This window comes from Melanostigma gelatinosum (genome assembly GCF_949748355.1).
Source record: "Melanostigma gelatinosum genome assembly, chromosome: 3".
In the NCBI taxonomy this organism is placed as follows: Eukaryota; Metazoa; Chordata; class Actinopteri; order Perciformes; family Zoarcidae; genus Melanostigma; species Melanostigma gelatinosum.
The window spans coordinates 4,474,923-4,491,936 of NC_136636.1; the positions used below are offsets into that span (position 1 = coordinate 4,474,923).

At 43.1% G+C, this 17,014-nt stretch overlaps 1 protein-coding gene across 1 annotated transcript in view; it reads right to left on the bottom strand.

The window, feature by feature from the left end:
- Nucleotides 1-332: 332 nt before the first annotated feature.
- The window catches only part of stab1 (stabilin 1), a gene marked incomplete at its 5' end in the record, with an annotated part of 60,155 nt that continues 43,473 nt past the window's right edge, over nt 333-17,014 (bottom strand). Inside the window, 15 exons of the mRNA XM_079266010.1 lie at nt 333-500; nt 1,165-1,269; nt 1,870-2,019; nt 3,973-4,077; nt 4,160-4,294; nt 4,935-5,054; nt 6,409-6,515; nt 6,897-7,062; nt 7,627-7,760; nt 10,858-11,002; nt 11,904-11,964; nt 12,058-12,190; nt 13,026-13,142; nt 13,664-13,759; nt 15,767-15,916. Of these exons, the coding sequence (XP_079122136.1) occupies nt 432-500; nt 1,165-1,269; nt 1,870-2,019; nt 3,973-4,077; nt 4,160-4,294; nt 4,935-5,054; nt 6,409-6,515; nt 6,897-7,062; nt 7,627-7,760; nt 10,858-11,002; nt 11,904-11,964; nt 12,058-12,190; nt 13,026-13,142; nt 13,664-13,759; nt 15,767-15,916 (1,793 nt within the window). The 3' untranslated portion in view covers nt 333-431. The remainder of the gene's footprint in view (nt 501-1,164; nt 1,270-1,869; nt 2,020-3,972; nt 4,078-4,159; nt 4,295-4,934; nt 5,055-6,408; nt 6,516-6,896; nt 7,063-7,626; nt 7,761-10,857; nt 11,003-11,903; nt 11,965-12,057; nt 12,191-13,025; nt 13,143-13,663; nt 13,760-15,766; nt 15,917-17,014) is intronic.

The window sequence follows — 17,014 nt, forward strand, 5'->3', positions numbered from 1 at the left end:
TTCTTTTTTCAGCATACTATGACTGACATATAAAAGTAATTACAAGACTTTTCTATGACTTATTTTACTACTACTTGTGACATCGTATACAATTACCTTATTATGACAGACTGTACTATGACTTTTGTTCATGACTTTTTTACTTTACCACTAATTTCTGAATACATGTTTATGACCACTATTCTGTTAAGTGCTGAGCAGGAAGTGTCCAGTTGGTTTATCACAGATTGTTTGCTGAAAACCAAACGGTCGATGTAAAACTAGGAGCTGAAAGAGGCTAAAACACATCACAGAGTTGGTGACACACTTTCACATTGACAGAAACATTTGATCCATTGACTTTTATTTCTTATTTGAATACAGATGATCTGAGAAAAAGCTGAAACTAACAGCTAACAGTTATTGTGTTATGTAAACAGACGGCTCCAGTTCTACTGGTCCAGGTCCAGAATCTTTGGAGGTTCTTCAGGTTCTGCTGGCTCCAACCCCTGACCGGCCTCCTGTAAGGAAGGAGAGAAAACTATCAGACCAAAAAACCAACCACACAAAACGAATGTGGCGAGAGAGCTCGTCACATTCCCAGATTCACCCCCTCAGGCTGTTCAAGGATCATAAAGCAAAGTGGAGGCCAGAAGTTTAAAAGTTGGGCTGACTTTTGACCTTTTATAGTTCCACAGAGAGGTTATGATGCTCGGGAATCAGAACGCCAGATTCAAACTACAGGATGTGATTGTTTGAAAGTGTGGAGAGAACCTGCTAAAGGATGGAAAACAACAGTCAGGTTTCTCCTGCTGTGATCGTCACCCCTGTTCGTACCGGAGATCCCTTCCTGATGCACTGTTAATATCACTGATGATGAAATCCTCACTCTTTGTTTTGTGTTAAAATAAAGCAACTGTGAAGGCGCTGTGGTGACGGATACAAGTACACGTTTTCTTTAGTTACTTTGAAATATGAAAGCTGGATTCCTACTGGTTACCTTGTGATTGTCGTGAAAAGGATAAAATAGTTGCTGCCTTGATTACTTCGCAGATTTGTAAAATCCTGTCTTGTAGTCTTATAAACCGCTGTGCCGAGTCTCTGTTGTACAAACTGGACTTCAGACCAGATCCTCGGGGGTTTAGTTTAAGAACCAGCGAGCAGCTCTCTGATTGGTCGACTCACCCCAAACGGCTCGCTGAAGGCTCTGGAGCCGCTGTACAGAGGGTTGGGGATGGAGACCAGCGTGGGCTTCATCCTGCCACCCGGCGCATCGTCCTCATCCTCGTCCTGTCAGAGGAAACAAATGAATCAGACATTTGTAACGTCATCTGTAAGCATCACTGAATGAAACATCACGCAGTGTTTCAGGCTCCAGGTTCAGATTTGAACAAATGAGACGAAAACAAACACGACTGGAAGACACAAACAAGCTAAGAACAGAGATTCATGCACTTAAGTGTCGGGGTTACAGTCAGCGTTCTCCAGTTAGATGATTTCTGTCAAGTTATGTAAATGAGAAACCAGCTTCCTGTAATCAGGGTCGGGGATTGAAGAAACCAGATTGTTACTGCTTGGATTTCTACTTGACAAAGTTGATTTCTTGGTCATGTACACATACGAGCAGCTCCTTTTATCTGCTCTTTACAAGGACGCATGACGGTAAGAGGTGACTAGTCAGAGCCATGCATCCTTTTATTAAAAATAAAACTCGTACGAATACAAAGTATCCTCTAGAAGTCGTCAGTTTCTGCCACTGATTTATTTATTTTCAATTTTTTTTTCAATTTATTGAATTTGAAGTTTACGGCTGTGAGATTCGTCTGTTACACTGTGTGTGTGTGTGTGTGTGTGTGTGTGTGTGTGTGTGTGTGTGTGTGTGTGTGTCACCCTAAAGTAGTGGAAGCGGAAGGCGTCCGTCTTGTGTTTGAAGACGTAGTAGCCGAGTGCAGCCAACACACACGCCAGCAACACCGACACCAAGATGGCCGACACTGTGCCGCTTGAGTGGGCGTGGCCTCGGGAAGCATGATGGGAGATCTGGAGACGACAAACACACACACAATCATTACTGTGATGTTCTTATACATGTAGTCAACCTTTCAATCCTCGTGAAAATTCAACCAATGAAAATGAACAATTGATGTTCACAATCCAATGGGTAGAGAAAGGGAACTGATGCTCCTGATGACTCACTCTGGCAGACATTTTGTTTTGTTCCTCACAGGAAGAACATGTAAAATGACATCATCAAAACCTGAATGTTTCCAGGTTAGTCGTTAAGTTATGGTTGAGTTTTTTTGAGGCTTTAGTTCAGAGGTTCAGGGGAAAGTTACTCTGACCTTTTTATGAAAAACTGACCTTTTTGACATTCTATGACTTTTTAATTTATTTTTTTACTTTTTTCATTAAATTATTGACTTTTTACATTACGTTTTTCGACTTTTGTAAGGATATTTTTCACAGCACTCTTTAAAAGGAAAATAATATTCAGCGCCACTATCAGACTCATCATGGTGAAAAGACACAGGAATTTGCAAGGACAACTGAGAACAGAGAAGTTAAATAATTGTTGGCAGGTTAGTCAAAAACAGCAGTTCGGTTTTAGTCGTAGCCGAGAGATCCACAAGTCACAATGTGGAGAAGGTGAGGACAGGAAGTCATTCGGGGGAGTAGAATAAATATTTAGCTGAAGGCTTTAGAGTGATCTGTTGTGATCTAGCCTCCATCATCTTCTTGTGTCCCACATCATGAATATTGATTGGGTCGTGATGTTATCTCAAACTCAACTGATTGAATCTTCATTTCCTGAAAACTGGGCCAAAAAACTAAACGGAGCCATCTGCTCCGTGCCCACAGCTGTAGATGTTGCCTAGCAACAACAGAGGGAACATCTTATGTTGGAAGCCCTGGCAGAATGGAGAGGGAGCGGTTGTCACGACGCCCCCTCGTGGCTGCGCTCAGAACTGCAGCAGTTCACGACGTAGCAAACGTTTCATCTCGCTGAGAGACAGTTTGGGACGTTAAAAAAAAGTTGCCGAAGGTTTTTATTGCACGAATAGTAACGAGCGTAGCCGTCGTCAATTCAAGGTCGCTTCATCTGGTTCACTTCAGTGTTTGCATGATAAATTACACCAAAAGGTTAAGTACAGATAAAAACACAGATATGGTCCCATCCCTACATGACACACTGAACAAATACTTCCATTCATCAGTACACTGCTACACATCAGTACAGCACAAGAAGAGGTACATTTCCATCTGCGTGTTTTTACATTTTAAATTTATTAACAATGAATAAAACAAAATAAATATCTCATTTCACAATTTTTATTTATGAATGAATGATTCACTGAGGTGGAAGGAATTGATTTATTGATGAAAGTGTGCCAATCAAGACAGATTTTGGAGTTTCCCACTTTCTTAGAATTTTTACAAACTGCACAAATATTGGACATTTGTTTTGTATTTTAATTTTCTCTGCTTTTTGTGAAAGGTGGAAGCATTTACATTTAGACTGGCGCTTTGTCTGTAATATTCCTCTACTCGTGATTCTGTTCCTGTTATTTTGTTAACTATAAACGGTAACATGTATGCTAAGCTAACCCACCATGTATAAATAAAGGTTGAATTAGTTACATTTCAAATTATTGTTCACCGGTTTCAACACGCATTCGATATCTATGTATGAAAGGATAGTGTGTCAGTTGATAGTGTGTCAGTTGATTGGACATTCTGAGCCTCAAATCAATTTGATGAACTGTGTCTCAATTGTGTTTTTGTCACCTTTGTGATTTTAAATTTTGACACTAGTTGCCACAATGCTTTAGGCAATGTCAACAGGAAGTGTATCATCATTATCTGTGAGCTTTATATTTTAATGGATCTGCACCATTAAAAGCGTCGATGCTGCATCATGACATCATGGTTCAGAGTAAGCGGTAGAAGTTATACTAACAGTGAGCAGCTCTGGGTTAAACCATGTTCACTCACCGGAGCGGGGGGCGCTGTCAGCGGGGCCTCGATGACATGGATGATCCCGTTTACAGCAGGAATGTCCCACTCCAGCAGCATCCGCCGGTTCACAAGCTTAAAGCTCTGATCATTAAGAACCAAGACACACAATCAATACACTTTAGTCAAAGAAGATTGTACTTTTATTTCTGTGTGTGTGTCTGACCTCGTTTTTGCCGTGGGTAACAGTCAGGTTGAATCCAAGCCTGGATATGATGACTTCCTGGTGTTTCAGATCCTTAAATGGTCGAATGCTGTGATTGGTTGAGATGTGATACTCAAGATCTCTACCAGACAGAGTCTGAGACACACACACACACACACACACACACACAGGAGAAACATTCGATTTCAGTCACAGCTCCGTCAGTTGGAAGCTGCTGGTATTCTGATTGAATTCATTTAGTTCTAAAGGTTAAAACATGTGTTGGTGTGGATCAGTCCATTTCCTAAAATAATCTTCAACAACACTCTGCGGTCCTTTGTTCTTTGTTTTTCGAACACATTTAAAATGAAATAAAACACAATAAACATTATACAAAGATTACAATACTACTGTACTCTACAGGACCCACAGCTTCATCTAAATATTAACCAAAAATAAATGCTGGCTGTTTGAGGTCCTAACTGCATTCTGGGAATATAGACTGAATTATCATGAGCAAATTAAATAATATATATATATAATATATAATTACAGTATTTACAAATATCTATAGAAACGGGCCAAACAATACGTTTTAGTAAATAGTTAAATTTTGTATTTTGGAATATCGAAACAGGAACAAAGCAATGTCCGGCTGGGGACTGGGAGCAGCAGCAAAACATACTTTAGACACAAACAATATCTTTAGATGAACCTTTGTCATGTGAACAAAAAGCACAATTCGTGTTGGCAATGTATTTAGTAATTAATAAGTAATAATTGAAGGGTACGTCACCTGGTTTGGACCGAAGCCGGCGTTATGAGGAACAAACAGCGTGACCTCAGACGTCCTGTGAGACATGAATTCAACGAGCTGTTTGCCCTCTGAGGACCGGCCGCTGTAGTCCAACAACAGCTACAGAGAGAGAGGGAGGACAAATTAAGTTATTTAGATGTACAATTGATTTGTTGTCAAGGCTTAAAACCAAACCAATCAATATGCGATGCATGCTTATATGTTATAAACATCCTCTCGTCCAGTGTCGACGGGAAATTAAAAGACAAAACAACCGAGTCAGAGCACTTCATATGAGGTCAATACGTAGATGTGCTAATCGAGGACAGGACTTTAAATTCAACTCAGAAACCAACAGTGGGCCAGCAGAGGACTACAGCAGCCAGTTTGATAACTACATGACTACATGACTACATAACAAAATAGTCAAAAGTCAGACCTTGAACTGAATCCTCCAACAGCTTCTCTTTCTTTGTGGAGATAGTTTGGTCAACACGGAGCCTCTCTACCGTTTCATTAGCTCGTGAACTGGAAGTCTTCCAAAGCTCAGTTCTCTCCAGGAGGTGACGTCTGTGTTATCTATGAGGTTTGATTAACGATGCGAGCGTCTGAAGAAGCGCGTCCTTCGCATACCTCGAGAACCGCTCATCCGATCTACTTCACACTGAGCGGGTGCAGTGACGGGGACCCGCGGGAGTGCTTTGTCGGGGGGGTTCAGTCGAGCTGCTGGATACACGAACGTTACAACCGAACTCTTCACCTCCCCGGAGGCAAAGAGTGATGAGTGGTTGTCGAGAACAGTTCGTCGGCCCGCGCCGAACGTTTACGCATTCCGAAGAGCCACGCCGGGAGTCGAGCATCGTTTAAAATGATCGTCTTTGGACAGAATATTTGTTGATGTCTGCTGACATCGAGCTCTGACAACAGAACGATATCTGAAGATAATTAATGACGCAATAATGAAATAAACTTCATTAAACTAAATCATTTACTTAAAAATAAGGTTGTTAAAGTCACAATGTCTACCATTTGAAAACTCTCACTCACTGTGACGCCCACAATAGCAGTTTAAAAACAGACACCTGTATGAATGGATGTTATTAATCAGCTGGCAGCCAAACAGCTGACCAATGAGCCACTGATGGTGAAATATGAATGAAACGCCTGATGAGCTAATGCAAACACTGTACTCCAGTTTATTACAGTTATCTTTATATGTTGTTATTTTTAATAGTTTATCTTAATTTATCAAGTGTGTTATATTGTCCATTAACTGCAACATTCTATCCATGTCTGTATGTGCATTAAGTGTCTATGTATGTATCCATGAAATACAAACAAAGTTTATTATCATTGTTACGATTATTATGAACACGCTGTATGTTATTACTGATAGGAATGAAAATACTGATCCAAGTTATAAATAAACCAGAATTAACTTTTTACAACCAACTGGTCCAACTGTCACTCTCACCTTGAAAAAGATGGAGAAGTTGCTGTACGTCGCGAGGACGCTGGTCAGGACGCCGTTACAGAAGTCTCCGTTTCCAATGTAACCGGCAGGACACACACATGAAACATCTGTACGTACACACACACGTACACACACACACACACACACACACACACACACACACACACACACACACAGTATTGTCAATAAACCGAATCAAATATCGCTGTTATCTGAATGTTTTCAATTCTAAGATGTCACCTAGAGCTCCGGGAACCTTTTCTGAGATATTAAAGAAAAACAGTTCATCAGTTAGTTTAAAGAATAGGTGACAGAATGTATTAAAAATAATTATAAACTGCAGCTCTAGATTACAAAGGCAATCCAGAAGGAGCTCTGTGACGCTCCAGCAGACTAAACAACAAACGCTGCTCAGGAAGTGAAATCTGCAGCGATATGAACAACAGACCGGCCTCTGTCTGGACACAGAGACTGTGCTGCTTTAGTACCGTTGAGCCTGTAGCAGTAGGCGTCGTACTCGCTGCTCCGGTCCATAGGTTCCTTGTACATAACCAGGCCCACGTGGTTGTCTCCACACCTGACCGAGGGGAAGCGGGTCGGGTATCCCACCTGCCCCCCCTCCATCCAGCCGGCCACGCACAGATGCATCCCCAGCTGTCAGGACCAGAGATAAATGAGTCATCACAAGTACCAACATGCACTGCTGGAAGTAATCATTTTCAACTGACTAGAAGAGGTAATTATGTGTTGGATACATCTGTCTCGTGCTGTGGTGGTTCTATCAGCAGGTGGAATCAGCAGCTCGTACCTCGAGCATCAATCTGGCTTCATTGTTCAACATTTGAGGAAACATACTTTGTTTGCTTTCTTTCTGAGAGTGAATGAGATCAGTGCTCGTGCACTTATGAGTTAACGGTTCAATAAACGGTTGTTCATCAGGGTAACAACTGTATTTAAAAAAAAAAGTAATTTCCTAAAACAGCTGAACATTGTAGTTCTTAGCAAACGTTACTAAACAGGAGTTACTAAAGTAGTCACCGGTTTGTACGCTGCTCTCACTCACAGCTGTTTAGGAGAGAGTAGCGGCACTCTACGAAAAACAACGGTCTTCATCTGCTCCGACATGTTTTCTTATAAATGCGCTGTATGTGTTTACAAGAGCGGGGTGTACTGATCTGTCTGGTGTCTCGATGGAACCCCTTCAGCAGGCGGCTTTACCTGCTGTGCGTCTCCCAGCTGTTTATAGTTGGCCAGCGCGGCGTCCTCGGCCTGGCAGGCGGCGTCGGCCTGACTGAAGTTCATCTTGTACTTCCCGTCTGGGGAGCGCAGGTTGAACACTCCTGCTGTGTTGGCTGAACCACAATAACCGTGTTACCTTTACCTCAGATTACTGTCGCCCTGCACAGCTCAGGGCAACAATTCTATCTCTACAAAAAATCTACTGAAAATAAATTGGATTAAACCGCAGCAAAATAAAATGTTGATATCCGATTAGCTGTCAGCTTGTTTCCCTCTTTGTATTAAAAACATAATGATCTTCGACCACAAAACTGCCGTATCTATTAAATTCAGCATGACGACAACACGCTGATCGATGAGCACCATAAGAATCACCTCTGGGTTTTAACGAGCTCGTGGCCTTAACGGTAGAATCTGGTTTGTAAACACAGCTTTCTGACTCAACGAGAGAGCGAGATAGAGGCGGAGAGAGAGAGAGGGAGAGGAAGAGAGTGATGAAGAGAAAGAGAGAGGAAGAAAGAGAGACAGAGGAAGAGGGAGAGAGATGAGAGGAAGAGAGATGGAGAGGAAAAAGAAGAGAGAGAGAGGAAGAGAGAGAGATGGAGAGGAAGAGAGAGGGAGGAAGATGAAGAGAGAGGAAGAGAAAGAGAGGAAGAGAGAGGGAGGAAGAAAGAGAGAGGAAGAAAGAGAGACAGAGAGAGAGGAAGAGGGAGAGAGATGGAGAGGAAGAAAGAGAGATGAGAGAGAGGAAGAGGAAGAGAGATGGAGAGGAAAAAGAAGAGAGGGGAAGAGAGAGAGAGCGATGGAGAGGAAGAGAGAGAGGGAGGAAGATGAAGAGGATGAGAGAGAGAGGAAGAAAGAGAGACAGAGAGAGAGGAAGAAAGAGAGACAGAGAGAGAGGAAGAAAGAGAGACAGAGAGAGAGGAAGAAAGAGAGACAGAGCGAGGAAGAAAGAGAGACAGAGAGAGGAAGAAAGAGAGACAGAGAGAGAGGAAGAAAGAGAGGGAGGAAGATGAAGAGGACGAGAGAGAGAGGAAGAAAGAGAGACAGAGAGAGAGGAAGAAAGAGAGACAGAGAGAGGAAGAAAGAGAGACAGAGAGAGGAAGAAAGAGAGACAGAGAGAGAGGAAGAAAGAGAGACAGAGAGAGAGGAAGAAAGAGAGAGAGAGGAAGAAAGAGAGACAGAGAGAGAGGAAGAAAGAGAGACAGAGAGAGAGGAAGAAAGAGAGACAGAGAGAGGAAGAAAGAGAGACAGAGAGAGAGGAAGAAAGAGAGACAGAGAGAGAGGAAGAAAGAGAGACAGAGCGAGGAAGAAAGAGAGACAGAGAGAGGAAGAAAGAGAGACAGAGAGAGAGGAAGAAAGAGAGGGAGGAAGATGAAGAGGACGAGAGAGAGAGGAAGAAAGAGAGACAGAGAGAGAGGAAGAAAGAGAGACAGAGAGAGGAAGAAAGAGAGACAGAGAGAGGAAGAAAGAGAGACAGAGAGAGAGGAAGAAAGAGAGACAGAGAGAGAGGAAGAAAGAGAGACAGAGAGAGAGGAAGAAAGAGAGAGAGAGGAAGAAAGAGAGACAGAGAGAGAGGAAGAAAGAGAGACAGAGAGAGGAAGAAAGAGAGACAGAGAGAGAGGAAGAAAGAGAGACAGAGAGAGAGGAAGAAAGAGAGACAGAGAGAGAGGAAGAAAGAGAGACAGAGAGAGAGGAAGAAAGAGAGACAGAGAGAGAGGGACTGTCATCATTAAGAAGAAAGCCATGAATCAGAAGAATAAAAGGTGATTTTCTGATTGTTTCATGGCGGCTACGTTCTAAAGAACACATCTCCACACAGACGGATGGACTTTGACTGAGGCTTGCTTCATCCTGCTGAGGCTCGTCTGTGAGTCTCGGTAGGCCGCGGGGGCGTAACAAAGCGCCGCCCTTTGACCCGGGAATGAGAAACGGGCTGCACTTCCTGCTTATTGGCTGGAGATTACACCCCCATGTCGGGTCCAAATGCTTTTTACTGACATCCAGAAACGGCCAGAACAAGGAAAGAGAAAATACAGGCGGAGGGTAAAGCCTGTGCAGATACAGACACGTACTTTGAGTGATAATTGAGAGGAATTATCTTTGTATTAGTCCATACATTGTTGTTTAAGGAAATTGTTGCAGATTATACCTTTAAAGGGATCGTTAGGATGTTTTGAAGTTGGGTTGTATGAGGTACTAATCTGTGTGTGTGTGTTACCTACAGTAGAAGCTGTGGACAGGGGCCGCAGCTAAACGCATTTTAGCCTCCTGAAAGAAAAGTTGAATCTGTTAAAGTGTTATATTTAGAATATTTTCTCCGCTTTACCTTGTCGCCAGACATCCCTTTGAGACGGGGACCTCACGCCGTTATCTGCTCTCTTCAAAGCCAAACTTGATCAATTTTACCTCGTAGAACGCTGGAGTTTCTCATCTAACGCTGCTTTGATCGATTCGTTTACTGCGTGACTTCAGTGTTTTTATGGTTCGTTCGGACTCAACAAAGTTACACAATAGTGTGTGCGATTAGGCTGCATGGCCAGAGGAATGTAAGGTAGGCCGTAAACAGGGGGGATGGGTCATAAACCCCCAGTCTGCAGCTCAGCATCGTCTCTTCACATCCTGCTTGTGAGTTTGTCCAGGCCGGTCATAAACTGTGGACAATATGTCACTTAACTTCCATTAGTGACCTGGAGATCATGTGAAGAGTGTCATTTAAAGATGTAATTCATCCTCTTTAACATAATAAACTGATTATATATCAGTTTGGGGGTCCTTGGCCTGAAAAATGTTGAAGACCCCTGCTATAGACTATAGATACGATAGATACTATACGGTAGATTATAGATACTATAGATTATAGATACAACCCTACATCAAAACATTCATCCCTTTAACGAGCTCCATGTTTAACGAGCGCGACGAGGTCGTGGCTATAACAAGCTCGGGGCGTTACCTGCTGTATTCCAGCTGATTGCTTGTTGACGTTTGTTTACGAGTCCCAGAAAAAATTATTATTCAAAGCTAAAACGAACAAACAATGTTCTCCATAACATCCTCTACTGCAACAGAGTAGGATTGTGTGGCCAACATGGCTCCCGCTCAGCAGAGGCAACGCGAGACCCGCGAATACACTGCAGCTACTGGTTCAGCCCAGATGTGTCACCACGGTAATAACCACTGCAATACAAGGCAGTAAAGATGTGTTACCATGGTAATGCAGGTCATTGCAGTTGGCCACGGGGTCGCAGCCTCCGTTGTCTTCCAGGCAGCGGTCCACAGGGGGCACCACCTTCTCCAGACACTGGACTCCATTACCCAGGTACCCTGGCAGGCACTCGCACTGACGCTCGTTCTGGAGGAAACAGATACCAAGTGTTGATCATCGGGAAAAATCAGGTGCGGATATGTGGTTTAACTAGTATTGGTATGTTAATGTATTTCAGTTATTATACCATTCAAGCAGCCTTGGGGATTAATATATTGAATGCCGTTACGTAATATAGATACAAAAAAATGAGGATTATTAGCAGGATGACGATTTTAAAATACATTTTGAGATGAAGAACGATATACTTCCATGGACATACGTTACAACACTTCACCACACAAGTCCAACACACTGCCCTCTAGTGTCCACAAAAAATTGCTTTCACTGTGTGGAAATTTTGTAAATAAGGAAAGAGGGAAAAACAATCCCAGTACAGTGCAAGTTATGCCTTCAATGCTGTCATTAGTCAAGGACTCAAGGTATAACTTAAAGAAACAGGTCTGACCGATCAACGCCTGTATTTGCTTGATGAAAAGTATTTTGTTCCTTAAAAATACACTCAGCAGGCACATTTTAAATGCAAAAAATCCTTCTATGGTTCCATTGTTCTGTTGTCTTACAAAACATACAAATGTGAATGAAGTTTAAATACAAGATTTCTTATTGATCTTTCTTTTCTCGTCTGTATTTGCATATTTGGTATTGAGGTAATTCAAAAGTAACGCAAAGTAATCAAGTTATTGTGATAGTTGGACTAAGTTACTGTCTAAATTCATTTTAACAGGTAATTAGTAATTGCAGTGAAATACATGTTTAAAATAATCCGCCGAACACTGCATATAAGACACAGCGAGGATAGTTCAACTTGTGGCGGTCTGGGGCTGGACCGTCATTACTTTTGTTTTGTTGAGTTTAGTGCATCTCAATCAAAAAATGATAACACAGTTAAACACAGTGATGAAAATAAATGAAGGTCTTTACTCACTGGACCAGTGAACTTGCAGGAGGCAAAGTCACTGCAGCCGCCGTTCTGCTCTTCAATGCACCTGGAATACAAACAGACAAACGGCTTACAGTCAAATAAAAGAAAGAAACCACAGAAGCACCTTTGTTTTGAGGAGACGACGGGCCACGCTTACCTGTTGATGGGCTCGCAGGAGTAGCCGTCTCCTTGGTAACTACTCTGACAGGTGCAGTTGACGAGCAGCCCCGTCTGGTTACAGACTGCGTTTTGGTGACAGCCACCGTTGTATTCGAAGCAGAGGTTTGGAGCTGCAGTGTTAATTAACAATAATAATAATAACTTTAATTGTGTAGCTCAGTTTATGCAAAGATGCAGCACAAAGTGCTTCACAACACAGGAAAAAAGAAAACAACAATATCACAACAATAAAACTATAACCTGATCTGCTCACATGGTGGATTCATGCCAGAACAAATGATCGATTAATTATTCAGATTTTTTTGATTGCTAAGACATAACATTCAATAAATTAAGGGAATTAAAACCTAAGGAAAAATATATACGTTTTCTGACTTTAAACTTTCAAGAGTATTATATTCAGATTGGAGGGAAACGTGTTCGATGCGAACAACAAATCTACATCTGATCATGTGTTTTACTGCTTATTTAAGTTCATGTCAGCGTGTCCCTTTTGTCCCCTAAAGTGCGTGTGTGTGTGTATATGTGTGTGTGTGTGTGTGTGTGTGTGTGTGTGTGTGTTTAATAAAAGCTCCTGCACCGTTGGTCACAGCTGGATGTAAACTCTCACATGACCGCACCTTGGTCTTAAAGAGTAACTCAACCCCCAAACCACATGTTTTAACTGTAAAGCAAAGTGTATTGGTATTTAGTGGTGTTGTTGATAGATACAGGTGCACATCTTGACATGCAGAGAGGAGTATCAGTGTCGAGTAGCTGTTACCCTTTCAGTTGTTGCCTGTTAATCACTTTAATACACCATGATCATGCTCTGGTTTGTCTGATGTATCTCCTGTGTTTGTTATTATGTTGCTATCGGAATTACTATCGTCGTGCTGACAAAAGACAGCAGACATCGAGTGTCTTCGTCCGGTAAACGATTGTCCTGTGCTGCAGCACACTCACGTGGCTCCGGATCACAGAAGGTGCCGTTCCCCTGAAACCCAGATTTACACTGACAACCGGCACCTGGCACACAGTCGGCCTGAGCGTGGCACCGCCGGCACTCCTCTGGGATCGAGCCTGGACGGACAGACGGACGATTCATCACAAAAAGGAAATGAAAACGGTGAACAGGGCTTTAATATTGTAAAATGATGACAGAGAAGCAACGTGTGTGTGTATGACAGCCAGAAAGCAACGCGAGAGCAGAAACCTCCACAAAGGCTGCAAAATCTTCTAAACTAATACAAAAAGAGAAAATGTTAAGCTTATTGGCTGCTGATGCATAAATACTGTCTGGGAGTATTAGTGGTTTGTACAATGATGAATATTGTTGCTTTGACAAACCCCGACGGGGTATCAGTCCGAGGGTATACGCTGGAAGGTTTTGCATGGGAGCGGAGAACGATCTGGCAGTGAGTGTGTGTGAGCGGCTGGGGTTTAAATAGTGGATGCAGCAGAGTGAGCAGGTGAGAGTAATGAGCTGAGTGTGACTGGCAGGTGCACTGAATAACCTGATTAGGTGAGTGAGAGGTGGAAAAAACAGGATAGTAGTGGCAGAGCTGTGACACAGGTCCTGACATTCAGGAGGGAAAACTCACCTAAATCGATCTGGCAGCGATCCCCCTTCCAGCCCGGGTTACAGACACACTTTCCAGAACCTTCATCACACCTTCCCTGCTGCCCGCAGTTGCAGGCTGAAAGAGAGGACAAACATGACTCAGCCTCTCGGACTCTTGAATAATCTCACAAATAAAGTTGTGAAGATGGAGGGAGTTACGCAAGAGGTTCCTGCAGCAACAGTCTGGTTCACTTTTCTCCACAGACGATGTGAGGCGACGGACAGTTGGATGCTTTGATCGTCATTCAACTTTCTCAGCTGAATCATCAGTTCGGACGAGACGGAAACAACCGTGTTGGAAGCGTCAGACTGTCGAGAAGCCTTCCGACACAAAACATGAAGGAAGGACGTCGACTACAACTCCAATCACAGAGCTTCAAATCCATCTTGTGTGCTCTCGGCTATCGAAGGGCTTAAACCTGATGAAACATTCAGCAGTTTAAAGTCACTTCACTTTCTCGTTCTGGATCAGTTTTGGGATTGATTTAGTAACCATGGCGACGGGTTTTTTGTTCGTCACTGCAACAAGTGACGTAGTCTGAGTCCCGACTCACACCACACCTCGACCGGCGGCGTCTTCTCCTCCGGCGTTGGTCAACGTTTGAAGATTGATCGTTGTTCAAAGAAAACCGTTGACTTTGACAGAAGATGATCGGCAGCAGCTTGTTGCTGTGCCGTGAGACTCTACGAGTGAAGACGGACAGAAGGTTCGTCCTGAGCCGCTAACGCACCCGGCTGTGTGACGGTGAGTGTTGAGGGTTGCTATAGTGACAGACTGCAGCAGAGATGATGGGGGTTAGGCTGTAATGTTTAAGTCGGGTTGCTGGTTGGTTTGAAGGTGGGGCGAGGGAGAACAAAACACTTTAATGAAGGAGAGAGAAAAGTTCTCATGTCCGTTGGAGGTCTTATAGCCAGAGGGCGGTTTGTTCAATTTGAACACGGGGGGGATGGAGCTTTATAGGAGCTCTATAGTTTAGAGAATATTATAGATTCAAGATGACAGAAGGGCAGGATTTAGAGAATAAGGCACAGCGAGAAATCCTACTTCAGCACCACGGACAGCGTCATGGATTGATCAACACTCGGCCACTGGTATTTCAGAGGCCAGGTCAGGGCCATGGATTCTAACTTCTATAAACTCAGTCAGATAAAGGATCAATGGGTCGGGCAGACTCGACTAATTTATTCAACTCCACAACTCTCTCTGCTGTCACAGGATAGAGAGGTAGGTTAACAAGGGGAATGCATTTTGGTCATTCTGCCGAAAAGAAGGATGCCTCCCCCGTCATATCCCCTACTGCCCTCAGCTGTATTCATAATTGTGCGTTAAGCGGCGACACAGGAGCTACGGCGGCTACGTGCTTAGGCTCGGTTGCCGAAATGTGACAACACATGAAGGCTACGGCAGAAACTGAGGCACCACGTGAAGACAACGATCGCCTGCTTTGTGTTTCTGACATTGTCGACAGTGAATATAACATGAAACGAGTTGAAGAAAGGTAATCTGCTCCTTTTCTGGCAAAAATCAATCGCAATCTCCACTGCGAAGCTTCTACTCACTGTGATCGCCACTCACTACGACTGCACAGTCGTGGTTCTATATTGAGTAATAAAAACAAGTTGAAATCTTTGTTACCTGACAGTAACTCCAGTTATATAAACAAGTGTTTACTGATGATATAAACTTCTGCCGACATGATGCGTGTGCGTGGCTGTACACTGTATGCACAACGTGCGTGTTGTGTGCGTGGCTGTGTTACTATCCATCATGCAGATGGCACGTGTGTCAATTTGAATCTGATACATGTGACCGATAAAGGATCCCGAGGCACCGGGTCACTAGCATTGGCCAATTAGCTGACAACAGTCTGGTTTTGATCTTCGCCAATTAAAAAGAGCAAGAAGATGTAAAAAAAGGTTTGAAGCTTGGAGAATCTGGGTATTTATCAACCTTTTAAAAGGGAATACTTGATGCTAAGAACTGAAATATATTCATATGTTATGATCATTTTGCTGTGAAAACTGTCCACAGAGAGAATCTCACACGCACAAAGTCTAACTTTCCTGTATTTGGTCGACCTACCTGTGCAGTTGGGGCCGTAGTGTCTCGTGGAACACTGTGTGCAGGCTTTGCCTCTGAAGCCTTCGTTGCACCTACATTTTCCTGATCCCTGCATGCCATCGTCGCATGAACCATGGTTACTACAAGGGGCCTGCAGGCCACCTGGACAAACTGAAACACACAGGGAAGAGGTGGAGTCAGGTGAGGACAAACGTAAGAGACACACCGTCACTGTGCTTCAAAGCAACTGCTTTTCCTCCCCGCTGACGTTTAGACACAGGTGTAACCAGTGGTGGAATGTAAGCTCAGTAAATTTACTCAAGTACTGAGCTTAAGTACAAATTTGAGGTACTTGTACTGTACTTGAGTCTGTCTTTTCATGCATCTTTATACTTCTCTTTCACTAAATAATGTACTTTATATTCCACTACATTTATCTAACCGCTTTAGTTCCATTGAAAATGAAGATGTCAGGATACTAACTCTTAGCAGAGCTTATACATGAAACTAGCCAACAGTTTTTAGCACAGCTGTACAGTCACACTTTACTTGAAGCTAGGGTGCAAGACTGTAAAATATAAATGAACGTCTGTTAATTCAAGGGGCGTCTGTGGCGACTTTCCTGCTCTGAGAACTCCAGAGGAATTATGACAGTTCTCAGAACGAGTAGAGTTTATCAACTTAACGTTGTTTCACGACCGGTTCACGAAGAGCCGTCAACCAACCCTGCTCACTCTCTTACAGTCCTTCACAGTCGAGCAGCTTATTGTAGCTCTGTGACTGGTTACACACTATGTCATACTACCTGTACTACGCAACACCTTGTCAGGCAGCAAGGGTGGAGAGATGGACAGAAGCTATAGCGTCCATGAAAAGTGTCTGGAGCGACTGCTCCCGATAAAAAAGAACCTAGATGTTCAAAGGAAAAATTAAAACAATCAAAAAAGAACTTGATCGGCGGTGAACGAGCACAGCTAGGGGAGATGTGGCGAGCTCACCTGCAAGCACACGTCAATAAGCAAGTCACTGGTGTAATTCTAATTCAGATTTAAATAACACGATTCTTTTATTGTTCTCACTGCCAGCTGGAGGAGACAAAAGTTTAAAGTAAATTTGAAGTAACTAATAACTTTAACTGCATTACTGAGACACTTTAATGTAGTTCTTCCACTTCCACTCGGGGGGAAGATGTTACCAACACAAAACCAACAGGACATCTTGACACTCGCACTCCATTACACAACTGCATCAGGTTAAGAATCTTATATC